Source organism: Stegostoma tigrinum, chromosome 30 (assembly GCF_030684315.1).
Source record: "Stegostoma tigrinum isolate sSteTig4 chromosome 30, sSteTig4.hap1, whole genome shotgun sequence".
Taxonomy (NCBI): domain Eukaryota; kingdom Metazoa; phylum Chordata; class Chondrichthyes; order Orectolobiformes; family Stegostomatidae; genus Stegostoma; species Stegostoma tigrinum.
In genome coordinates, this window is record NC_081383.1 from 32,251,730 (window position 1) to 32,278,724 (window position 26,995).

The following is a 26,995-nucleotide window of genomic DNA, read 5'->3' on the forward strand; positions in this document are numbered from 1 at the left end:
AGCGCATGGAATACTTTGCCAGTGGAAGTCGTGGAAGCAGAGTCATTCGTGACATTTAAGCAACTGCTGGACATGCACATGGACAGCAGTGAATTGAGGGGAATGTAGGTTAGGCTATTTTATTTTTGGATTAGGATTATTCCACGGCACAACTGTGCTGTACTTTACTATGTTCTATGTTCTTCTTCCAAGAAGACATCATGGTAAACAAAATTGACTTGTATGCAGTAAAAGTCTTATGAGGCAATGGTAGCATCCCCCCCAATAAGCCAAGATCTGGGTTCTGGCTCCCACACCAGGACTTGTTGTTTGGGAAAGGTAAGTTTGAAATGCAGCTCAACAGATTGACCATCAGCTTGTATATTTTTCCAATATTGCTGATGGCAGGCTTTAAGAGCAAGATAGTGTAGGATCAAATTACTGCAGATGCTGGAATATGGATTGAAAACAACAACTGCTGGAGATCACAGCAGGTCAGGCAGCATCCATGGAGAGACAGTATGCTAACGTTTTGAGTCTGGATGACTCTTCATCAGAGCTCTCAGGGTCATCTAGATTCGAAACGTTACCTTGCTTGCGCTCTCCACAAATACTGCCTGACCTTCTCAGATCTCAAGCATTTGTTGTTTTCACTGAGATAGTATCCTGGTCAGCTATGCAGCAGAAGGTAATGGCAACAGGGGTATGCGCCAATCAAATGCGTGTCCATGCCTCCCTGAAAAAGACAACAGGGGAAGAGAGAGAGACAGCGCAAGGCTGCTGTTTAGAATAAAAGTGTTTTCACAGTACAGGTTCAGGAGGCATTGTGCACCAAGATCATTGTTAAATAAAGAATAAGGTTTAGTGAAGGGATTTGGCCATGCAAAGCACTGAAGATGGTTTTTCCTTTAAAATTAATTGTCTTCATCCTCTTCAACAATTCGCTAGGAAATCAACTGAAATTGAGAAGTATGGAGCTTCATCTTTACCTGCACAAATTCTCATCAGTGATGCTTATCTTAGGACTTGTAGGTCCTGATGTTCTTGGTTTCTGGTTGTGCAATTCTTTAATGTAATTAGAATTAAAACTCTGACGTTCGAGCAATTCATCTAACTGTTCAAGATCTTCTTGATCTAAGTATATCCGGCTTGTTGGAGCAAGTGCCATGTGTTCTTTGATTTCAAAAGGGGCAAACTTCCCACAAGATCCAGCTAGAGTCTAAGAAATGGATCAACTTTTGGTTAGATAGATAGCTTCCATTTAACATAAGCACTGGTAATTCTACAGCTGTTATTTTAGTTGGTACATTCAACAATTATAACACACTTTCAAAACAACATGAAAGGAAATGCAGCAGCTCTCCAGATTAAAAAAAAAATGACAGTAAATGTCTACATTAATGGAAAGGAAATAAAAGGCCCAAACACAAAGGAAACTAATAATTTTGATTGTAAATGAAGAACTGAATGGCTTTCTTCTGCACCAAAACAATTCTGAGATCAGACTTAACCCTTTCAAAACAAGATGGCCAGGAACAAATGTGCTTTTGTCTTTGGGAGCAGCATGGTTAGTAGCGCTGCCTCACAGCACTGGGGACCAAGGTTTGATTCAAGCCTTGGGTAACTGTCTGTGTGGAGTTTTGATTTTCCCTCCAGTGTCTGCATGGGTTTCCTCCAGGTGTCCCACTTTCCTCTCACAGACGAGGAAAATGATGTGCAGCTTAAGTAGATTGGCCACAAAAATTTGCAAGGTTACAGGGATGGGGTAAGGGGTTTTTTTCTGGGTGGGACGCTCTTTAGGAGGGTCAGTGTAGACTTGATGGGCTGAATGGTCCTGCTCTACCCTGTAGATAGGGATTCTACAAATTCTGATTCCATTACATTTTCAGAAAGACTCCGTGAGTACTTAGAAATATTAGTTAGATACACTGTTGTTAACCAAGGTACTGAAAAGTTATCAAGAGTGCTGCAAATGCAGATGAAGTTACAAATCAGATCTGCCATTACCTCAAAATAATGGAGCATTCAGCACTTGAGGGGCTGAGTGTTCAACTCCTGCCATTCAAGACAGCAACATTTTTCCCCCCTCCCAATTTGTAGGTCCTCCACTCTAAAACCACACTGGGACTCAGGATAATGTGTTCAGCCAAAATCTACAATCTCACAAGAGCAATATGGTTAGCACCTCACTATGATGCTCAGAAGGGACATGCTTCAGCTGCTTTCATTACCATTGTTCTTCAACAGCAGAAAATCCATCCTATAGCCGACAGGCCTCTTAAACCCTGCCAGGTCAGGATCAACTGGATTGGAGCTACTGCCTCCTGGAGCAGCCCAGAAGCACAAATTGGAAAATGGTGTTGGGACTTGGATGGGACTGACTTGTCTCTGGAGAAGGTGAACCTAGGACTTAAAGGCCATCACAAACAGTACAGCTGTTGACTGAATTTTGACCCAACTATTCTGTCTTATTCATTTCTCAGAATTGCTTCGCCCGAGTGGCTAATCTGCAGAACTCACTGCTGCAGCAGGCTGTCAGAAGGCCAAGTCATTGAGTTATTAAGGACAGAGATAAATTCTTGATTAGTAAGGGGATCAAGGGTAACAGGGAGAAGGCAGGAGAATGGGGTTGAGAAATATAATCAGTCAATACGGAATGGCGGAGCAGACTCAAATGAACCAAATAGCCGAATGCTGCTGCTAAACCTTGTGGTCTTACGACCTCAGACGTATCACTAACTCAGAAAAGCATAATATTTCTGATCAGACAAATGTTTTTCTTTATTTTTTTAACCTGCAGTAAAAATGCATTGTTATGACTTATAAGCCACGTAGCAAACAAACAGTTTTAAGAGGTGGTTGTGTACACAGATCAAAAAATAAAAGATAATACATTAAATGTAAATAAAACTGACTTCAAATTGGTGGACATGAAAAACTAATCTTCACAGCATTTACAAAACAATAACATGAATTTTCCAAATTATATTGCTGTGGCTCTCGTTATACTTTGGTCTGTGGCCTGTCATTGCAAAAAGATCAAGCATGATTCTTATAAAGGGTCACAAATTGTGCATATTTGAACAAGGTTATGTATTCACTGCAGCATCTGATTACCATGCTTGATAAGATCTGCTGGTGTAGCAGCCCCTGGAGAGCTTAAAGTTTGAGAAGATTTGTAGCTCAGGTTGTGGAGGAGGTTGTAGACATGTTCACTAAGCTGGAGGGTTTGGTTGCAAACATTTCATCACCTTGCCAGGTAACATCTTCAGTGTGCCTCCTCTGAAGCGTCGGTGTTCTGTCCCACTTGTTATTTATACGCCTTATTTGTTGGGGTGGATGGCTGGTATTACTTCCAATTTTGTTTCTCAGTGGTTTGGACGCAGGGTCTAATTCAAATGTGTTTGTTGATGGAAGTTCCGGTTGGAATACCAGGCCTCCAGGAATTCCCTGGTGTATCCCTGTTTGGCTTGTGCAGTAATGGACGTTGTCCCAGTCGAATTTGTGTCCTTCATTGTCCGTAGTGAGACAAGCGATAATTGGTAGTGTTTCTTGGTGGCTAATCGCTGTTCATGTATGTGTAGAGTCAATTTTCTTCTGGTTTAGCATATATGTAGTGTTTCTCAGAGTCCTTGCACAGTATTTTGTTTATTATCCCAGTTTTGCAGGTTTTGAGTAGGGGGTCCTTTATGTTTGTCAGTAGCTGTCGCAGAGTAATTGTCGGTTTGTAGGCTAGTCTGATACCTAGGGGTCCGAGTAGTTTTATGATCAACTCTAAAATGTCCTATGCTGATTAGAGTTTCTGGTCATGTTGTCTCTTCCTTCGTGGTCTGTCTTAGAAATAACAGTGCACGTACATTTCGGGTATCCATTTCTTTTAAAGACTCTGTACAAGTGTTCCTGTTCTGATTTGCTTAGTTTCAGGTTGCTGCAATGTGTTGTGGCTCATTTAAAAATAGCATCCTGAGGCAGCTCCATTGCGGTGGTTGCTAGTGCAATTGAGTACCTGGTCTGTATGTGTGGTCTTTCCATATATGCTAGTTTTTGCCTTCTACCATTATGTCCAGGAAGGATAGTCGGTAGTTGTTTTCTTCTTAGGTGAATTTTATCTCGGTGAGGATGTTGTGGTGTTGGTGGGTTTCTTCTAGCTCTGGGAGTTTAATAAATTGCAAAAAGGTGTCATCTACATATCGAACCCGAAGTTTGGGTTGAACAGCATTTCCACAGTTAGGAAACCAGATTACAAATGACCCTTAAGAAATTACACAACTCAAGAGACATCAGCCAAACAGACTACCAAAAAAATGAAGCCACAGGGATCCAACACATTCCCCAAGGTACACCAACCGGAGGTCCCCCTCAGACCCCACTGTCTCTCTGCCTGGTACACCAACATACAGACTTCCAAAAGAACTACAACAGAAATCGAAATACACAGTGAACAACACTACCCACTCCATCCAGTCACCTCAAGAATTCCTCAACGTCAAGGACACCAAAAGGTAAAAGAGGACAAGATGATGGTATGCTTTGATCTAACAGCATTTTTTACATCCATTAGCATCGACCTAACCAAAGAAACAATTGCCACACTGCTGGGTGAATCAAGCAAGCAGGACACCAGCAACATCAATAAGAACACCACCAAGAAACTACAAGTTCTGTGCCTCACAACCCACTTCAGCTTCAATAACAGCATACAGGAAACAAATCAACAGAACACCAATGGGATGCCCAATATCAGAACTGATTGCGGAAGCAGTAATGTGAAAGTTAAAATGGACAGCACCATCCACTATACAACACAAACTTTGGGTCCAATATGTAGATGACATATGTTATGAGAATATAGGGTGATGTTATGAGAATACAGGGTGACTTGGGCAGGCTAGGTGAGTGGACGGATGCATGGTAGATGCAGTTTAATGTGGATAAATGTGCGGTTATACACTTTGGTGGCAAGAACAGGACGGCAGATTACTATCTCAATGGAGTCAAGCTAGGTGAAGGGGAAGCACAACGAGATCTAGGTGTTCTTGTACATCAGTCAGTGAAAGCAAGCATGCAGGTACAGCAAGCAGTGAAGTAAGCTAATAGCATGCTGGCCTTCATAACAAGAGGAATTGAGTATAGAAACAAAGAGGTCCTTCTGCAGCTGTACAGGGCCCTGGTGAGACCGCACCTGGAGTATTGTGTGCAGTTTTGGTCTCCAAATTTGAGGAAGGACGTTCTTGCTATTGAGTGAGTGCAGCGTAGGTTCACGAGGTCAATTCCCGGAATGGTGGGACTATCATATGTTGAAAGATTGGAGTGACTGGGCATGTATACACTTGAGTTTAGAAGGATGAGAGGGGATCCGACTGAGGCGTATAAGATTATTAAGGGATTGGACACTCTAGAGGCAGGAAGCATGTTTCCGCTGATGGGGGAGCTCAGAACCAGAGGGGACGGTTTAAAAATAAGGGGTAGGCCATTTAGAATGGAGTTGAGGAAAAACTTCTTCACCCAGAGTGGTGGATATATGGAATGCTCTGCCCCAGAAGGCAGTGGAGGCCAACTCTCTGGATACTTTCAAGAAAGAGATAGATAGAGCTCTTAAAGATAGTGGAATGAAGGGTTATGGGGATAAGGCAGGAACAGGATACTGATTGTGGATGATCAGCCATGTTCATAATGAATGGTGGTGCTAGCTTGAAGGGCCGAATGGCCTACTCCAGCACCTATTGTTTATGACACCTTCGTGATTATTAAAACGCACAAAACTGGAAGAAACCCACCAACATAATCAATATCCTTACTGGGATAAAATTTACAAAAGAAGAGAACAATGACTGACTCCCCTTTCTGGGCATGATGAACGAACGCAAAAACAACAGGAACTCCAGATTAGCATATATAGAAGGAACACATATATGGGCCAAATACTCAATTACACTGGCAACCACTGCAACGGAGCTGCATCAGGACACTACTTAAAATGAGCCACAACACATTGCAGCAACCCAGAACTACGAACAGCAGAACAGGGGCACCTGTACGGAGGAGTCTTCAAAAGAAATGGATACCCAAAAAACAGAGTCTGTCGTTACTTCTGAGACAGACCACAACAACAGGAAGACACAACGTGACCAGAAACACTAACCACCCTACCAAATATCAGGGACATTTCAGAGATGGCCACAAAACTACTCAGACCCCTAGGTATCAATGTAGTCCACAAAGTGACAAACGAATAAATTGAAGTCCATGGTGAATGTTTTACTCACGTGATTGTCTCAGGTTTTAACAATGGTGTGGTACAACAAGAGAAATATTTGAAGAGTTAATCATGGAAATACCATATAAAGGCCAGGGTTTAATTTGGTTTGTACAGGAAAGCCCGTAACCTGAGCCAAATTGAATGAATATTACAGACTATGAAAAGAATCCTTACCTTAGGGGCTTGTGGAGCCTTTGGTTTTTGGAAGAATCTTGTTATTTCTGAAATCTCTTTAACTTTCTCTGCCTTCAAACGCTGTAATCACAGTTAAGACAGTACACCTCAATAACAGACAATACAGCGACAGAAAACAGAGGCATAATTGGAGTGCACAGAATGAGGTACCACCAAAAAATTGATTTTCTGATTTGTGAACAGGGATAGATTTCAGTGAATTACTTCTAGTGAACACTTGAATAGTTGATTATTGCTGCATATGCACCTGCAAGCAAAAGGGTTATAGATGCTCTGAAAAATTACTGCAGTGAAGTCATTCTATCCAGGTGTGAGATCTGTTATGGTTATTTTGTTGTTGCTTGTTTTTTTTTAAAACTGGTAGGGCATTTCACAAAAGGATGCATGCACGATAAAAATCTTTTGGCATTGTCAGAAAACAGCCGTGAACCGGCAAACCAATTGTGTGGTTGACACACTCAAATGCCCTCCTTTGAATAGATGAAAAAGGAATGGGCCTGTCCCAGGGGATGAGGGAAGAGTCAGGGTTAAAAATCAACAATTGCAAAGACAGCTGAAAGTCAGGGATTGCAAAACCAAGAGACAATTTGTATTTACTTTTTCTTCTTCTTTCAACCGTTTCTCCTCTTCCTTCTTTTTCTTTTCTTCCAATTTTGCCCTATTACAAAAAAATTATATATGTTTATCACACCTTTTTATTTAGGTTCAGCAATTAATAAAGACAAAGTGTGCTCAGGAAATACTTGCAGAACAGCGAAACATATGCTGCACAGAAAAGATAGAAGATAATAAATGCAAGACACTGTAAATGCTGGAAATATCAAGTGAAAACAATACACAGCACTTATTTCAATTCAATTTTTTCAGAACTTATTGCTATTATGAATAGTAGTTAAACATCAGTTGGTTCAGCTGATAACACATTTATTCCTGGAGTCGGAAGACTTATGATTTGAGGTCTCACTATGAACAAGCAAATAATCAGTGACACCTCAGCGTAGTACTAAGGAAGTAATAAGGTGGTTTTAAAATAAAACTACCATCGGCAGTTGGCGGCATGGTGGCTCAGTGGTTAGCACTGCAGCCTCACAGCACCAGGGACCCGGGTTCGATTCCAGCCTTGAGCAACTGTCTGTGTGGAGTTTGCATATTCTCCCAGTGTCTGCATGGGTTTCCTCCGGGTACTCCGGTTTCCTCCCACAGTCCAAATTTGTGTAGGCTAGGTGGATTGGCCATGCTAAGTTGCCCCTAGTGTTCAGGGGTGTTTGGGTTATAGGGGGATGGGTCTGGGTGGGATGCTTCAAGGGCGGTGTGGACTTGTTGGGCCGAAGGGCCTGTTTCCACACTGTAGGGAATCTAATCTAATCTAAATCTACCTAAATCAAAGGGCTTAAATTGATCCAATAGCACTAGTTCTGCTTGCTGTCATGCCAATATTTCTCTTAGATATGGTATGTACCTCCATCAACATTACAGTAAATCTCAATTATGTGTGAAAATCAGCATGAGGCAACCCAAATGCGAAGTTAAACAACCCAGTATGATAAGGCTACACTAAATTGCACAAGCCACCGGCCTGCAGAATTTCACTTTTAGTTTAAGATTCTGAAATTTGGAGCACTTTACACATGGAAAATATTTCCAAGTTGTTCTAGACAGGAATATATTTAACAGCTTACAAACATACGATTGTTCTATATTTTTATTTTACTAAACCAGACTGCTTAAAGTGGAGTATTGAGCTGGCTTTAAGCGTTAACACGAAACTTTACAAATTTGCCCAATGTTAACTATTCTGTAGATGACCCTAGTCCCCAGTGAAATAAACTGAATTCTGTAGCTATCTAAATCCATCTAACAAGCATTTATTTCGGGAGTAACTCACTCCAATGCATCTTGTTTTTCTTTCCGTCTTTCTTCCTTTAATCTTAGCCGTTCTGCTTTTTCTTTTTCTTCTTTCTCTTTTTTCTCTCTCCTTTCCTTGTCTTTTTGTTCTTTTTCCTCATCCTTTTTCCTCTTAGCTTCTTCCTTTGCACGTTCTTTGGCAAGTCTGGCCTCTTCTCTTGCACGCTCCCGCTCTTCCTTTTCTATTTTTAGTTTTAGCCTTTTCTGTTCACGTTCCTATAACATGAAATTATAAAGCATCATCATAAACCAAACATATTCATAACTAACAACAAAACATTCAAAGTGTCTACTATAGGTCCCATCTTCTATAATCATAGAGTAAAAGTTCAATATAAACATCCAAACAAGGAAAAAATGACAAAGACACTGTATGTTTCGAGTTTGGTGCCACATAGGTTAATCACTGCTTGTAGAAAAATACCCTAAAAACATACTCCAGTTCTTAGAACACTAGAGCAGAGGCCCAAATCACACAAAGAACAAAACATCCCACTCCACCTCCTCCAAATTTACCCCTTCAACCTCAGTTGGCATCAAGCTTTGCCTTAACACGGTTAGGCTGATCAGCTTCACCTTAAACGCCTCCAGCGTACTTGCTTCAGCCACTTCCTTGTGATAACAGATTTTACAACCTTACAAGCATTTGGGCGAGGAGGTTCTTCTGAATTTCCTCAGAGACGGTTTTCCTGCAACTTCAGGAAGTGTTTCACCTGCCCCTACACCTCCCCCAGCCCCCCACACTCTCATCCCAAACCCCAAGAAAACCTTTCATATATTAAACGGATGTTCACCTGCACATCTGCTAATGTGGTATACTGTATCTGCTGTTCCCTGTGGCCTCCTCTACATCGGGGAAACCAAGCAGAGTCTTAGAGATTGCTTTCTGGAACACCTACGCTCGGTTTGTGACAAATGACTGCACCTCCCAGTCGCGAACCACTTCAACTCCCCTTCCCACTCCTTGGATGACACTTCCATCCTGGGCCTTGTCCAGTGCCACAATGATGCCTCTTGAAGATTGCAGAAACAGTGCTTTATATGTCACTTGGGAATCCTGCAGCCCAATGGCCTCAACGTGGACTTCACAAGCTTCAAAATCTCCCCACCACCAACCTCATTCCAAAACCAGCCCAGCTTGTCCCTGATAACAAAGTGTGAAGCTGGATGAACACAGCAGGCCAAGCAGCATCTCAAGCACAAAAAGCTGACGTTTCGGGCCTGGACCCTTCATCAGATGTGCTCCTGAGATGCTGTTTGGCCTGCTGTGTTCATCCAGCTTCACACTTTGTTATCTTGGATTCTCCAGCATCTGCAGTTCCCATTATCTCTGATCCCAACTTGTCCCTGCCTCCTTGACCTGTCCATCTTTTCTCCCAATTTGCAGCTCCTCCCACCCCACTGACCAACCCCCACCTCCTAACTACCTGCCTCATCCCGACCTCCTTCACCTGTGTCCATTTTCCCTTGACTGACCAACCCCCATCCTAACTCCCCACCTGGATTCACCTTTACTGGTTCCATTCCTGCCTCCTTGACCTATCCATCTCCTCTCCACCTATCTGTTCCTTTATCCGCCTCCCATCATCACCTCCCCCCACCATTTAATTCAGACTCCCCTTCTCCTCCCTCATTTCTGAAGAAGGGTCCAGACCCAAAATGTCAGCTTTCCTGTTCCTCTGATGCTGCCTGGCCTGCTGTGTTCATCCAGCTCCATACCTTGTTATCTTCTGAATTTCCTATTGGATTTTTCGGTCTTATATTTATGACAGCTATTCTCTTACCATAAATGGTGTGGATATAATGAAAATCTCCCTATCAAAACATTTAATTGTCGTACAGACCTTGATTAGGTAAACACTTCAGCCTTTTCTAGTCAAGAGAGATAGGACCAGGCTAATTCATCCTTACTTAAATGTAAAGTGGTTAAGTATGGAGGAAAACAAAAGTACAGCATTGAAATTTCATGACAGCTGGTAGCACTGTGCCTAAACATGCTTGAGATGGCAGATAGAATAAAAAAGTCTCACCACAGATTGGCTCAAGATGGTAAGCAAAATATTACCCAATTATTCCAATTAATTGCATTCAGAACATCCCAATAACCTAACAAGTAGAGTTTAGAAGTTGCTTTACCAAATAACCAACTCACTATATTAATTGGTCTTGACACCCACCAACAACATTTCATTTGTTTCCCGATGAAAGGGCCATATTTGTGCTAATGGAATTCAGTTTTGAGATCTACTGAGCCCATGTATCACAAAGCAGTTAGAACATAAACCTCATTAATTTGTCAGTACAGAGATGTGCAAAGACGTCAACAAGTCAGGCGTTTAATGTGAACAAAATCTATGCAGGTTATAACTTTGAGTGTATTTTTAAATTTAAATTCTTCATGATACATAAGACATTGCTGCCTAATCCTAATGGTCTCTGAGGTGAGAGTAGCGAGTTACCTGCTTTAGTCAGAATTATTAGAAAGGAGAGGAGTTCCAGAATTTTGCACAGCAATGTTGCTTCCAATCATTGAAGTGAATAACTTGAAGGGGGAATTTGCAGGTGGTGGCATTCCACAAATATGCTGCCCTTGCTCTTCTAGGTGGTACAGGTCACGAATTTGGAAAATGCTGTCTAAGAAGCCTTGGTTAGTTGTGGATTCAAAATTTTAAGATTCAGTCAGCAGTATCTGCTGTCAAGTGCTGGAAGCATGGTGGTGGAGGAAGTAAAAGTTGACGACATTAGACAGAGTGCCAATCAAATGGACTCCTTTGTTTCAAATGGTGTTGAGCTTCAACTGTTGGAGCTGCACTCATACACGCAAATGGAGAATATTCCAGCACCTTCACGACCTGACAATTCTATATGGTGGACATGTTTTAAGGAGTCAGAAAGTGAGTTACTTATTTTAAAACTCCCAACCTCTGACCTGCTCTTGTATTTATATATGGCTGGTAAAATTCAGCTTCTGGTCAATGGTATCTCCCAGGAACTTGATAGTGGGAGATTTAAGAGATGGCATTGCCACTGATCATCACACAGCATTTCTCTTTTCTCGGAGATGGTCATTACCGAGCAGTTATGTGAAGCAAATGATGCTTTCAATTTATCATCCCAAGCCTAAATATTGTCTAGGTCTTGCTGCAATCGTATACAGATTGCTTCAATACTCAAGGAGTTATGAACGCACATTGTTCAGCACCAGTGAACAGCTCCACCTCTGACATTAATGATGGATGGAAGGTAACTGATATTAACAGCTAAAAATGACTGGGTCTAGGTCCAAGAACTCTGCAGCAATGCCCTGGAACTGAGATGACTAATCTTCAACAACCACAACCATCTTCTTCTATGCAAGGTGAACTCAAAGCGGCAGAAAGTTTTCCCGGATTTCCACTGATGGCAGCTCCTTGATGCTACCCACTGTCAAAATGCTACCTTGACAGGGGGAAAATCACTTCCACATAACCATCTTCCTCCACTAATCCAAGTTGTTTGATTCGGTATACTAGCTGTAAAAGCTTTAAATACTCTATGTTAAGGCACACTATTACACATTGTTTGATAATTTCCTTCCAAATCTTCAAACTGCACACTGCCCAATTAAAAATTTCTGTAGATTTTGAGTACAGGTCCTCTATATGGTATCACTGTTAAACTGCACAACATTAGAGCTATGGTGTCAATGGATTACTGCTATTTCCAAATTTTGAAAACTGTGCAGCAACTTGGCAGGGGTTAAGGACTAGATGCTGATGGCCAACATTAAAATTGGGAAGCAACTGGACGCACAGTGGTGCGGATGTCCTTATTTGTTTGTGATGCCAAACCACAAACAGTTCACGAAAATTAGAAACGAGAAAAGTCATTGTCATGTTATTCATCATCTCATCATTTGGGCTCAAATACTGGCAGTAAATTAAAGAGAAAATCTGAATACCTGTTGCTGCTTGAGTCTCTTGCCCTGCAACTTTGGTGTTTGTGTAACCTGTAAACAGAATAGTTCATTTTAAAGTGCAGAAATAAAATATTGATATGCATAACCCAAAAGAGGTTAAGTGGCACAATTCCAACAACAAACCAGTCTAATTTGCAAGCTATTCAGTGTATATTCTATGTTTTTAAAACAATATTGCACATCAGTAATATTTTGAAATAAACAAGGCTGCATAGCATTTTACGCTCAATAAAAGCACTTGAGACTTAGTCAGGTAGTTATAACTTAGAAAACAAGGAACCAATTTGAACACACAGCTTCTGCAAATGACACAATGACCAGGTATTCTAAATGATATAGATAGGCAAATATGGAATAGGACACAAATCTAAACATACTGACTTACCAAGGGAAATGCTACCATAACCTAGTCATCTTTCCATTTCATTTGAAAGTACTGTTTTACAAGAATGTTACAATAGGTTATAAAGTTGTACTGTCTAATATACAGTAGACAAAAAAAACTGATTTTAATCAGGTTGACAAATCCCAACTATAAAAACTTTAAAATAACAAATAGTCTACATCTGCAAAAACTATGCTTTCCAGGCATAAATTATAAAACTGTGACTGATAAAGTTGGGCTTCAAAAGTGAATCTCATCTGTATGGGACTAATTTCAAAGTCAGATTCAAGACTAGGGCATGCACTAAACTGACTGTCTGTTGTTTTATGCTCGCCGAAAGTCAACGATCCAAAAACGAGGTGAGTAAAAAAATTGATCATCTCTCATTTCAAATTGTGTTGATGGGTACAAATTGGGGAGGCAGAGAGGGATTCATAATTCACTTCTCTCACACTGCAGTTAATATCAATTAAGACATGACTATCATCCTTATGTGATCTAGTCACATCATTTGGTTTTACAGTCCCTTATTTCAGTGGATTAGGCCATTCTTATTTAAACTGTGTTCCAATAATTTGCTGTGAAAACCAGCAAGTTTGAAAATCCATCCTGGCCTAACTCCAGAAGCTTGTGGATCTAGGAGTACAAGTGCAAAGTATTTTGGATGAAACAAAAGATAATAAGTTTTTGACTCCATTTCACATCCATTGTTTATTTTTAAATTTTCATACACCATCAATGGAAAAAGTCATCAGAAAAAAATTCCAATTTAGAGAGCCAGGAATGGGTGAAAAATTACTACTGATCATCTGCAGTTTTATTATGTAAAGGACAGCCATAAAATTGCCTGAGCTAATCATTCATTTAAATCATCCTTGAAAAAGAAAGTTGAGATCTCAATTCATAAAGCCGATGTTTGATTGCTATATTCATCACTACCAGATTTTCATGAGTGTTGGTTATAGAGTCATAGAGACACAGAGCATGGAAACAGACCTTTTGGTCCAACCAGTCCATGCCAACCATAATCCCAAACTAAACTAGTCTCATCTGCCTGCACTTGGCCCATATCCCGCTCATGCACTTAACCAAATGTCTTTCAAACGTTCTAACTGTACTCACACCCACCACTTCCTCTGGAAGTTCATTCCTCACATGAGCCAAAATGTTAAAAATAAAACTCCCCTTCATGTCTTTGAAATTTTTCTCCTTAAAAATATATCCCTAGTCTTGAAATCCCCCAGCTTAGGGAAAAGACGCTGCCATTCACCTTATCTATACTGATGATTTGATAAACCTCTATAAAGTCACCTCGCAACTTCCTATGCTTCAGTGAAAAGTCCCAGCCTATCCAGCTCTCCTTCTGACCCAAGCCTTCCATTCCCAGCAACATCCTGGTAAATCTCTTCTGAACCCTCTCCAGGTTACTAATAGATTTGCATCAATTTATCCAAGCACACAGCTTAGGACCAAGAAACCTGAGCTCAGATGCTGACTTTTGGTTATAAAAGCAGTTTTGGAAGCGCTGTACTTTTGGTTCTATCTTGATGTTTACTGGGAAATTCAATGTCACATGCAATCAAAGCAGTGGATTTGAAGCACATCAACTTACAAATGCAGCTGACTTTGATAGATTAAATTCTGCATCATTTTCACAATGATCAGGTAACTACTGTCATTGGAATGAACAAACAATTTTAATTCAGCACAGGAGTGAACAATTACGAAGACAAAGGGTGTGAAATGTAATTAACCCCTTTCACAGACAGCTCAACCAGCAATACGTTATTTTATTATTAATTTCCTAGGGTAGCTCAGCTGATACAGCATGGTAGTAGAGTTTGTCAATATGTTTTGAGCGATTGGATTATCAGGACTAGGTCTGCTGCTTTGAAAAGCAAGTCATGTGCAAACAAAAACGGCTATACCTAACTCATGTATCCAGCTTAAGTATACTGTCACATGGCCTGGGGAAACGAAATAGAAAATCCATGCAACAATATGCCCAAAATCCAAGATTGATTCATGGTAGATATACCATGATACTGCTGTGCTCTACTTCTTGCCTTTGCTCTATTTATAACCAACCTTCTGTGCTTAAAAAAAAGGCAATTTTCACAAAGAAAAGCTCGAGAGTAATTAGCTTTAATGAATTTTTTTCTTTGAATCCCAAAGTGTTATGTATCATTTCTCAAAGCTTTCCAAAACTGAAAGAGATTGCCTTTGTGAATTCTGTTTACAAACACATGTCATAACAGGTTTTCAGAAAAAGGCAGTACTGTTCATAATTTTAGCACCATCCACCACAGATTATGCACAAAATTTTACCTTACAGTAGAAAACTGGAAAAAAGCTAAAGATAGAGGTCATGGATTACAAATCAGCTGAAGACGACAGGTAGTACAGGCCTAGTAAAACTACAGCAATAAATTCTCACCTTTGCAATTCGAACACAAGGAACTCAAAAACATTTCAGAAGTGGTTGTTTCTACTTCACATAATGAGCCTGGTGTTCCAGAGACAGCAACAGAATGAAAATAAACTATTTGAATTTAATGGATGACAGTGATGTAATCTACTGGAATATTCATGGTCTCTGGCAGTGGCTCAACTCTAGCTTTCTTGAGTAAAAGCAAGCTCAGCAGCAAGGCTGTATTCTTATTTAAAACTGGATCCCATTTTCAGTTAATACTAGTTTATCAAGACAGCTTCTTTTAGCATTTTTGATCTCATTTTCCTTTGTTGTATTTTCAGTTTAACTACTGCTTCTTTTGGATTAGTTCTTCATTTTCTTTGCTGAATCATTTTCAAATTTGAAAATCTGTGTGCCATTTCTTTTAAATATTGGCTTTGCAGACACAGCTTGTCAGGGTAGCTAACCTTTGGGAAGATAACACCAGCTAATCAAAAAGCAGAATCATAAATTACATTTGGAGTGCTCACAATTCTAACTTATTTTTACTATGCAGATATACAAGATAAAAGATTCTTTGGCTGGAACAAACCGCTCCTCAATATTGCTCATACAAACAGTCGTAGAGTAATACAGAACCTTCAGTCCAACTCATCTGCATTGGTTAGACATCCCAATCTGACCTAGTCCCATTTGAAGCATTTAGACCACATCACTCCAAACCCTTCCCATTCATATGCCTTTTAAATGTCGTACTTGTACCCACCTCCATCGCTTCCTCTGGCAGCTCATTCCGTACAAATAATCCTCTGCACGAAAAATTTACCCCTCAGATCATTTTTAAAATCTTCCCCCTCACACCTTAAACATATGCCCTCATGTGGTAGAGCTGAAATAGTGAAAGTCAGAAATGGGATACAGTAATGCACAGCAGTTGATTTGTATCCAAGCAAAGGGGAAAGAAAAAAGACTCAAATGCCAGTTTTGACAGCAGAAGAACACCAGGTTCACATAACTGCTGTCAAATTGTAATTGGGTGCTACAGTTTAGTTCATTTGCAGAGGAAGATGGGGACAAGAACAAAAGAAAAAGAAACAGTAAGCAGGGGAAGTCACATACATTCCTTCACTGCAAAACTTGGCAGCATTATTTTGCTCCCTTACAGATCAGCTGCTTTTGCCAGCGTGAACAGATTCACTCACATAGCTATTTCCTAGGGAATGGGTATGTGGGTTGCTATGAGGGTTTAGACAAATAGTGACTCATGCAAATAAAAAAAAAGTTCACATAAGCACATATAGGAGCTCTTCTCTTTCCTCCTTGCCCCTTCAAGGGATTGAGCACAAAGTTTGATGGTTTCCAATCTGCTGCAGGAACAGAACAGTCTCTAACCTGGAGTCAATGATAGCAGTAACAAAAAAGTGTAAAAACAAGCATTTCCTACAGAAAAGAGAAGTAGAAGATACAAATAAAATGGAAGGGAACAATTACAAGGGCGTTAGTATAACAAAAAAATGTTATTTTCCAGAACCTGATCTCACTTGCTATGTTTGAATTTTCTCACAAGGGACTTTTCTCTCTGGACAAAGTTGTGGGGGTTTAAGACAGAAAGAGCAAGAGTGAGCGCAACATTAAAAAGAAGCGATGAGCAACATCATCGAACACAGCCTGCAGCAAGCAATCTGCACATGCAACAGCCACAAGCTTAGATAAGCAATAAATTTGAAAAGTGGGAATTAAGTAGTAATATTTCTAAATTTTAAAAAAGTACGCAGTACTAAATGTCCCTCAGCCCCACTTCACCACTCGATAATTGCATTTCAATGTTCTAATATATTACATGAAGCTAAAACAAGCATTGGGACCTGTTCTGTCTCCCACCCAGTGAATGGCTTTCAGATGTCTAATTTTACCGAATTCTTAAGTAGCATTCTTCTGCATTAATTCCAGAGAAATGTCCCAATGTCAACTCTTCTTAGCTGATGTTTTCAAGAAGAAAATAAAGTACAAAATATATATTACAATTTGTTAATACTGAAGTAATTATGAAACTGACAGATGTGGACTCATGCAAAATAGTCGTTTTGGGACAAGCCGAAGTAAAGCACATGATAAACTGTAGAGGATCTCAAGATGAGAAAAGATTTACAGGCACAGAACCTTTACAAAAGGACAAATACAGAAGATAGGATAAAACAAGACTCCAAGTTTCATGTGTAAGTTGGAACACAATTCTGACAAAAAAAAAACTTATAGCTATAAAATAATTTAAACTAGATTCACCTGAAAAACAAAAAATGCTGCAGTTATGAAGAAACACTTCACAAAACGTAAGATTTTTTAAAGAATAAAATCTATCATGGCTGACAGGAGAAAAGTCAAGTGCAAGTAGGATAACGACAAACAGACATTGCTATAAAACTATTAAGGACAAATAGAAGAGTTCACAAGAGGAAGAATGAAGACAAGCTAGCAACAGTGAAAACAGAACTCTCTCATGTAAGTTTGACCAGTATTAAAAGAATCTCTCGACTGGTCTAGGGAATACTGAGAGATTAGCTGCAACACTGAAGTGCTTCTGACAGGCAAGGAAATTGCAAGTAGTTAACTATCATTTCTTAAATCCAAACATAGACATTAAATTTGTGATTCTAAGCAACAGAAAAATTCAGATACTTAGTAAAAAACAAAATGTGTACGATAAGGAAAGTTCCTTGCCACTTGCTAGCTTAATTCCACCTTTGCAATTTAAATACAGGCTCCCATTTTAGAAACCATTCAACCTGTCGCTTGCTTAGCATTTGTTTCCCCCATGAGACACAGACAACTGGCCCAATTTTCATAAGTACAATCTTGATATCCAGACTGGCTATGCAATCAAAAGCATTATATGGCAGACAGCTAGATACAAAGTGATTCACATGTTAATCGAGAAATATTTTGTAGACTTCATAATAAAAATCAGATTGTAAATAGAATAATAGAAATCATACTGTCATTTTCAGTCCTTTCTGTCTACAAAATGATATTTAAAACCTGTGCGGCAGCTAAAGGCCACAATCATCACTCAGTAGTCTTACCCTTTGAAATAATAGAACATCCAAAATCAGAAAAAATGTTGATTTAAAATTTGATGCACATCAGAAACAAGAACATATTGGGTAATGAATAAGGCTCAAATGTGTATATACTGAAAATAAGTCCTGTTCATCACTATAAAAAAAATTTGCTAAAAAATCATTTTCAAGATTTATGCTCACAAACATTAACTTTACATGAATTTTTGTTACGAAACCGCATTTTAAAAGAATCACTTCATCTTTGTTAAGCAGCTCAGTGTTTTTTCTCCCCATACATGCAGTTATACTTATAGATCTTTCTCAGTTCAAGTGGATGTGGTTCTCAATAGAGCACTACACATGGTAACGTTTCTCATCCCAGTTCCCCAAATAACAATGTACAAAAATAATAATTTTATATCAACCTTGCTTCCAGATGTTGAGAATGCAGATCTGGGACTTCCTTCATCCGCTGGAGACCTTGCTTCTGGTGAGCTATCAGTAGCCAAAATAGAACTTGATAGAGAACTGATGGGTGACTCACTGCTTTCATTTGTAAATGCCCCAGGTCCTCCTACTTGCACTATGCCCTTCTCTAGATTCCCAGTCCAGCAGGCCTTGTCAGCCATTATGTCTTTTAAAACCACCACTGGCACCCTGCCTCTCAAGCCACTGTTCACAATTGGGCTATTGCTTTCAATTTCTTGTCCTTGATAAGGTTTATTTTCCCTGATGATCTGGCCAGGGGCTGAACTTCTGGAATTTAACTCTTTACTTTCACTAGACTTCAGGCCACCAAGCCAGTTACATTTTCTTTCAGAACCAACATTTGTTTTCTCATTTAGCTCTTTTTCACAAGCCAGAAGTTTTACACCTGTGTCTATGCTGTCCAAAACTTCATTGCTAGAATCACATGTTAAGTCAATTGTGGAATGGTGTTCACTAGTGTGCATCTTAACCATGGCATTCTTCTCAATGGTTTGCAAGAAATCATCAAGAGGTCCTTTCCCATTAACAAGTTTGCAGGGAGTCAGGTCCCCATCCACTGTTGCAGAATTTCCAGTTTGGCCATCCAAGTTTATTTTGCAGTCATTTTCAACATCTTCATCAGATGCAATCAATTTGACTGCCGCCAGTTGCTCAGGTGCATTAGTAGAAATTTTTGCCCGCTTAGTATCAGTAGTCTGTTCATTTTCTGGCTTTGGTACAGGATTGAGACGTTTAAAAGGCAATCGTGCTACAAAAAACAACAGAAAAAGTTTGAATTATTAGGCATATTTAAAAGAATAACTTTGAAAATATTAAACAAAAAGAACAGGAATGTTTCTTCCAAATCTCAGCTTTTAACCCGGTTATTCCAATCCGACTTAACCACTTATACTTAAATCTGGGCTCTAGATCTAAGAGTGGATATTACTTTTGGTCAGCTAACCACTGACCCATCATGCCATTTTAACTCGTTAAAATGGGTTAACTTAAATACAGTGTAGATGTGAACTGTTGTTAGAGGTGCTCATCATTTTGAAATATGAAACAAGGAATTTTAATTGACAGACATTTTATTGAATAAACGAATTATATAACGATACCTTGAACTTCATTGAGAAAACTTTTATTAACCTGCCTAACTCATCATCTTTGACTGCATGCAAAGAGTTTAACAAATTCATCAAGTCACCTGGGCTGTAACATCAAAAAGTTCCCACTTGGGATCAGATCTGGAAACATGATCTTCAAATGAAGGAGCAAATTACTGTAGATGCAGGAGTCTGTACTGAAAACAACAAATGCTGGATATCACAGCAGGTCAGACAGCTTTCATCAGGACAGAGCAAGCTTAAGTTTTGTATCTGGATGACTCTTCACAGTGAAGTGAATTGTGGGGGCGGATTTAAGTTTCAGTTGTCAGACTGGGAGGGGTCGGGTTGGTGGTGGGTTGCCAGAGGAGACAAGATGTTGATAGTTCAGATTGAGTGATTGGACTGGGACAGTGGCAGAACAATGTTGTGTCTACCTCGTAGACTTGACACAGCACACACTACTACTGGGGTGAGGGAGGGGAGACAGATCACGATAACAGCAAATACCATCACAAGTAAAGCTAAAAGAAAAGGAAGAAATGGCAGTTGGTTCACAACTTAAAAGGTGTTGAACTCATTATTAAAATCCAGAAGTCTGTAAAGTGCCTCACCTGAAGATGTGATGCTGCTCCCCCAGTTTACACTTCAATTCACTGGAATGCTGCAGCGTGCCGAGAATAGACAAATGGGCATGCAAGCAGGACACTATCAAAATGACCAGCTACGGGAAGATTGGGGTCTTGTTTGCACACACATCAGAGGTGCTCCACAAAGCGGTCAGCTAGTCTGCATTGGATTTCTCCAACGGAGAGTAGTCCACACTGGGTGCAGCAAATACAACACATGAGTTTTCGCCTGTACCATGTCCAATGCTGCTTCACCTGGAAAGACTGTTTAGGCCCTTGAATGGTGAGTAAGGAGATGAAGGGGCAACTGTTGCACCTTCTGTGGTCACATGGGAAGGAGGTGTACGTGTGCCTGCGTGCATGGTGGTGGTGGTTGGGGGGGGGGGGGCTCGGTGGAGAAACAGGAGGAATTTGGTAGTCACAGAATGGACTAGGGTGCCCCATACTGAACGATCCCTCCGAAATGCACTCAAGAGAGTGAGGGGAAGGGATGTTTGGTGGTGGCATTCTGCTAGAGCTGTCAGAAATGGCAGAGAACAATCCTTTAAACGTACAGGCTGGCAGGATGAAAAAAGTGAGGGGAACCTGATCATGCTTTTGAGAGTGATAGGAAAGGGCAAGGGCAGAAGCACTGGTGACACGGTGGACGTAGTCGAGGCCCTGTCAACCACAGTGGGTGGGAAATTATGGTCATGGAAGGAGCAAGCCATTTTAGCACTGCTGCTTTGGAAGGTCGCACCCAAACAGGTGACGTAGGAGAGGGAACTGGGAGAGTGGGATTCAGTCCTTGCAGGACATCGTGCGTAACAAGCTGTAGCGATGTTAGCTTTGGGAGCGAGTGGCTTTGTAGTAGATATCAGCAGTATGTTCCCAGAAATGGGGGCAGAGAGATCAAGAAGAGGAAGTGTCGGAATTGGGTGTGAAAGTTATAGAGAGGTGGAACTCGGAGGAGAAATGAATTAATTTTTGAAGATTTTGGCAGGAGTATGGAGCGGCACTAAAGCAGTTGATGTATTTGGAAAGACAGTTATGGGAGGGGGCCTGTGTCGGACTAGAACAAGGATTGTTCCACATACCCCACAAACAGGTGGGCTTAACTGGGACCCATGCAGGTGCCTATAGCTACACTTTTGACTTGGAATAAGTGAGAGGAATTAAGGAAGAAATTTTTCAGTGAGAGAACAAATTTAGCCAAGTGAAGGAGATTGCTCGGGTTCTGGATGAGGAAGAAGCCAGTATTAAGCCCAGTACAGGCACGTATTTAAAAACAACATAGACCACGGGGTGGCACAGTGGCACACTGGTTAGCACTCCAGCCTCAGAGCACCAGGGACCCAGGTTCAATTCCAGCCTCGGGTGACTGTCTGTGTGGAGTTTGCACATTCTCCCAGTGTCGGCATGGGTTTCCTCCCATAGTCCAAAGATGTGCAGGCTAGGTGGATTAGCCATGCTAAATTGCCCTTAGTGTTCAGGGGTGTGTGGGTTATGGGGGATGGGTCTGGATGGGATTCTTCAAGGGGTGGTATAGACTTGTTGGGCCAAAAGGGCCTGTTTCCACACTGTAGGGAATCTAATCTAATTCAAACAGACACAACAGCCTTTAAAATTAGGTAACCAGGGGTTCCCACATTTTTCATGCCAAGAAAGTTAACTGTTTGTGTATACCACCAAGATGCTGATTCTAGATCAAAAACTTCACTCCATCCTCATTCATCCAGTTACCATGGAAATGCACAAAAATTCTGAAGGGAATTTGATTTTCAGCTTGAAGATAGGATAAACTTGAAATTCTTTTGAGGGCTTCAATTCTATTGACTTGCAGGCAAACACAATTTGGAATCACAAGCTATTGTTTTCTGAACTATTTGAAGCCTTCCACTCCAGTTCAGCAGCAAAATTGAATTTAAAATTGATAAAAATTAATGGATATGTCATGAGTACTTCCAAGAATTTGTCAAATAGCGCCAAAAATGGAAACCAACAATTCTGGCATTAAGATCCTTTGACAGTCTGTGGACAATACGGCCTTCCACCACAACCTTTAACATTTTCCTTCCACACAGCAGTTACACCAACTGGTTGCAACTATGAAAGCTTTGCTGGATTTGAGGTTTGATTTGGTCCAGTAGAAGTCTATGAGCATTTCTGGTAATGACACAACCATTTGGGGGACTATCAAGGACTCATTCTGATACAACCATCTCAAGATCAAGCCAGTGACGAGTGTTTCAAGAACAAGGACATTTGATATGGGATATTTTCTTCAGGGCAGTTTCTTCCTCCATTCAGTCTCATGTTAGTTTACACTAATTCAAAATTCTCTTGCTGCAGTTCAATTGTTTGACAGATTAGAAAATTTTAGTTTGAAACCAGCTTCATGCTTCAGTTTTCACTAGAGGAAACAATGCAGTTCTTCAGTCACCACACTGCTTTGTGTGTGTGTGTGCTTTAATTCCTGTGCATTCATTGGGTATGTTGGCCTGTATCATCTTCTTGACTCCATGTGCTGAATCAAGGGGATTAAAACATACATTATGGAGTTCAAATAAAATTAAGCCCAACTCAGATGATGTATGTCTTCTGCCAAGAAATGATAGAGGTTGAACTATGTCAGCTCAACGTATGCGCAAGCTTTATGGTAATTTTACCTGTTATATAAATTTATGAAGATATATCTCTCTTGACAAAATTGATTAACATTGCAGATTACGCCCATATTCCTAGGGGCAACGTCACAAAATCTAACTGCATTACACTTCAGTTACTGGGACAAAAGAATCCAAGAATGTTCTCCGTGTGCATACAGGAACAAAACCTTGCAAGGTTAACAATTTTTCTCTGGTTTCCAGTTCATTACTTTTCTTTTGACACATTCATGCTGCTCTGCTGTTCCACATGTATCACAGCAGGTTGGCATTTCTCTGAAAGTTGCCACTTTCCTGTGACATTTGACCAACTATAGCAGGTTAGGAGATCTCTGAAGCAATAACAGAATATTATACTGTCTCCAAGTCATCCACACAAACACTTTTTAACCATACTGGATAGTGGGAGAGTGCAGCTTGATGGCGACCAATTGTAGCAACACCTAAATTACCCTGTGATCAATGTCAAGATTTTCAAGTATTAAATCACAAAAGTTAAGCAGTCACATGCAGCTATTTTTGGGTTATGCTTAGTTCTCAAGTGCCACTTTGACCATGTTCACTGCAGAGGTAAATTGTTTTCCATTAGAAACAACAATACCACTAACAACTGCATGCACAGCGACACACTGCTGAAAAGTAATTTACGATTAGTACAAAGACAAGAGATTTTCACAGTAACAAGGTTGGGGGTGGGGTTGGGCAAGAGAAAAGCCACAAACTAGACATCCAAACAAAGCACCACATGGGAAAAGGATTTCATTTCAGAAACTCATTCAAGTGTGCAAGTGAATGAAAGAATAAGGGTAGAGTTCAATCATGGAAGACATTATGGTTTCCATCAAGGGTGAAACACAGCTCAAGTTTCTCAAAACTGAAAAAGGACCATGCTGCAACCCATTATATCAAAAATGCATCATATTAATAACCAAGATATGAAGTTACCTTGGACCAGTTTCTTCGCTGGAGTGACTGCTTTCAACTTGCACTCCTCCATTACTGCAAAGAAAATAAACAAGTTAAATACAAGAAAAAGTAAACTTTGAAAATTAACTTACAAAAAGAGAAGATTTTTCTCACAAATGAATTGTCACTCAATTGTCCCACAATACATAACCTATACTACTTGTAATTCTATATTTTTTAAAAACTGTAATATCACACCTCAAGATTTTATTTGAGATAAACTTGACTGTTTGGATATTATGTGATTACTTCCCCTCACACGCAAAATAGACTCTACTAGACCTAGATGATTAATACATGTAATATTATATTGCGAAAAATTCACAACAGTGCTCAAATTTTTGCATAATGTATGCAATATAAAATACTTTGGAGATGGCATTGCTAGTTTCCACTAACCTTTTAATTCAGAATTTTATTACCTTGTTGCCAATCAATTGTAATTCTAACTGTTTACATCCTGGCTGCAAAATTCTGTGTAAACCCTTTAAATAATATGAAGATATGTAAGAAAATGGTAGGTTGCAAGTTACCAGAACATCGTTCACTGACAATTCAAATTCACCAGATATGCTAAATACAAAATGAATTAGCAAAGAACAATACTTTGGAAATTTAGTCCAAAAATAAATTGTATCAAATCCTTCGAATTGAATAACTGAACTAAGAATATAACAGATAAAATTCAGAATGCAAAAGTTTCAATATGAATAAATGTTGAAATTTGGTCACTGTCATCCAAACAAAAAAACTGGCAAAAAAAAGTCGTTCATAATAGACTCTTAAGTAGAGTGCCTTCTTAACTGTCTTAAGGTTAACATGCAGGTTCTTTTGGCAATCTTAAAACTAGGACTACCAAGTCAGAGCAATAGAGATGTACAGCATGTTAACAGACCCTTCAGTTCAACTTGTCCATGCCGACCAGATATCCTAAACTAATATAGTCCCTTTTGCCAGCATAAGACCCATAATCCCTCTAAACCCTTCCTATTCATATACTTAGACAGATGTCTTTTAAATATTCCAATTGCACCAGCCTCCACCACTCCACTGGCAGCTCATTCCATAATATGCATCACTCTGAAAAAAAGTTACCCCTCAAGTCCCTTTTAAATCTTTCCCCTCTCACTTTAAACCTACGCCCTCTAGTTCAGGAATCCCTTAGGCTCAATAAAATTTCAAAATTAACTATACAACATAAGGCCTACAGTGACAAAAGTAACTACAAAGCTTCTGTTTAAGTGTTGTTACAGGCAAGTTGAGACAGAGTTATCAGGTAAACCAAATACATTTTTGGGGTAGTGTCCTCAATTGCTGAGTAACTGTCATCATTTTACAGGGTGAAGACAAATACTCAGGATTTAGAAAGATGCCACATACTGTCAAACTATACTGCAGCTTGTGCACAAGTTACAAGCTAGTAATTTTCTTAATCAGTGATTGATTTGCTTCATCTACGTACATTTGCCAACGTACCTCCGAAGCCCACAGAGCATGCAGTTCCTGAAGCTGGTCTCTCAATTTAATATAATCTTGCCGAACATCAAACTCAGTTTCACATTCCTTCATATTTCTTTGCTTCATTGATAAGCTAAAAATCTGTCACATTCAGCATTACACATGATAGAGGTACCCGAAGCCTCAACAGTACAGAATTTCAAAGATTCAAAAGCCTGAGTAAAAAATGTCTCCAATGACCATCTAAGTAATTGGCTGCTTATGCTGAGACTGTGCCCTTGTGGTCTATACGTTCCTTCAGAATAAGTGTTGAAATTTGGTCACTATAATCCAAACAATAACATATTCTAATATCCTATCAAATCCTAGGATGCAAAGTGCACATCAACACATTCATTCAGTGTTTTTAAGGCCAGAACATGGGAACATAGGTGAATTAACGTATGTGGTGCAACCCAAATCACAGAATAGAATAATCCAGGGTGGTACCAAAGAAGTTTTCATCCACATGCCTGACAAAATCTCAACTAGTTCATCCAAATTTTTATTTCAATGACCATCACGCAACTGTGATCAACACTGGTGACTAATGCAGCACTGCACTTTATACAATATAAAAAATTGTTAACCAGAGAATCAAACCTTGGATTCCAGTTTCAACAATGCCTTTGTGAATTGTCAATTGAGTGTAAACCAGGAATCTTTTCAGCCTAGTGACTTTTAAAAACTACCCTGCTGTGTACAATAGCAAGTATAACACAGGCACAAAAGCCCCTTGAAACTTTGTGAAGCATAATCTGAAGCACAGACTTGTTCCTGCGAGGGCACTCAAAGACAAAAAAAAGCAATTCAGTAATGTAAAACTGTACAAAAACAATTGGCCAGTTTAAATAATTAAATGTCATTGCACATTTTGGAAGCAAAGAATTGAGCAACTGCTGGCAGTCCAGAAAACATTTTCAAAGCTTTTAGGGTCAAGATTTGGCTCAAACGTTGCTAATTGATCAGCAGCCCATTTGACAGAAGTCTGATCTCTGAAATGCCAACATAACACAAAAGGGATACAGAGGCTCAAACAGCACTGTCCAGCTTGTCATGTATGCAGCAACTTGATTATTAATAAAGGCGTCGAGAACATGGAAGAAACATACCTCAGCAACAAAATGGTTCTGATCAATAAATTACCCTGTGTGAACAATGGCACAGCATGCCCTGCACCATTACACCAGTGCCACCACCAAATTCAAAAGAAAAAAGTGCATCCTAATGAGAAGTTTTAAATCTCAGCTGACCAGCAAAAGAAAGCAACAACCAACAGACGGGTGGAAGAGAGGCTTCAAAATTTCATAAATGGTTTGCAGGAGATTGTAAAAATTGATCTGAAATACATTAGCCTGGCCAAATCTGAAAGATTAACTGAACAGTTGTGGCAAAGATATATATCCTTTCTTGAGGACCTCCATATAAAATGCAAAACTTCCAGCTTAAATTAGTTCTGAAAAACACAGCAAACCCAAATAGAACTTCTGGAATCCATCATTTTACTATTCAGCTAGTTCGGCCATCC

General features: G+C 39.8%; 1 protein-coding gene across 2 annotated transcripts in view; it reads right to left on the reverse strand.

Annotated features, from left to right (window-relative positions):
* Positions 1-26,995, reverse strand: part of chaf1a (chromatin assembly factor 1, subunit A (p150)) — a 59,361-nt gene that overhangs the window by 17,402 nt on the left and 14,964 nt on the right. For both annotated transcript variants that reach the window (XM_059638511.1, XM_048559563.1), the window contains exons 2-8: positions 23,950-24,003; positions 18,579-19,390; positions 12,279-12,326; positions 8,319-8,554; positions 7,031-7,091; positions 6,413-6,493; positions 969-1,198 (exon numbers count right to left, since the gene is read on the reverse strand). In XM_059638511.1, coding sequence (XP_059494494.1) covers positions 969-1,198; positions 6,413-6,493; positions 7,031-7,091; positions 8,319-8,554; positions 12,279-12,326; positions 18,579-19,390; positions 23,950-24,001 — 1,520 coding nt within the window. In that variant the 5' untranslated portion in view covers positions 24,002-24,003. The remainder of the gene's footprint in view (positions 1-968; positions 1,199-6,412; positions 6,494-7,030; positions 7,092-8,318; positions 8,555-12,278; positions 12,327-18,578; positions 19,391-23,949; positions 24,004-26,995) is intronic.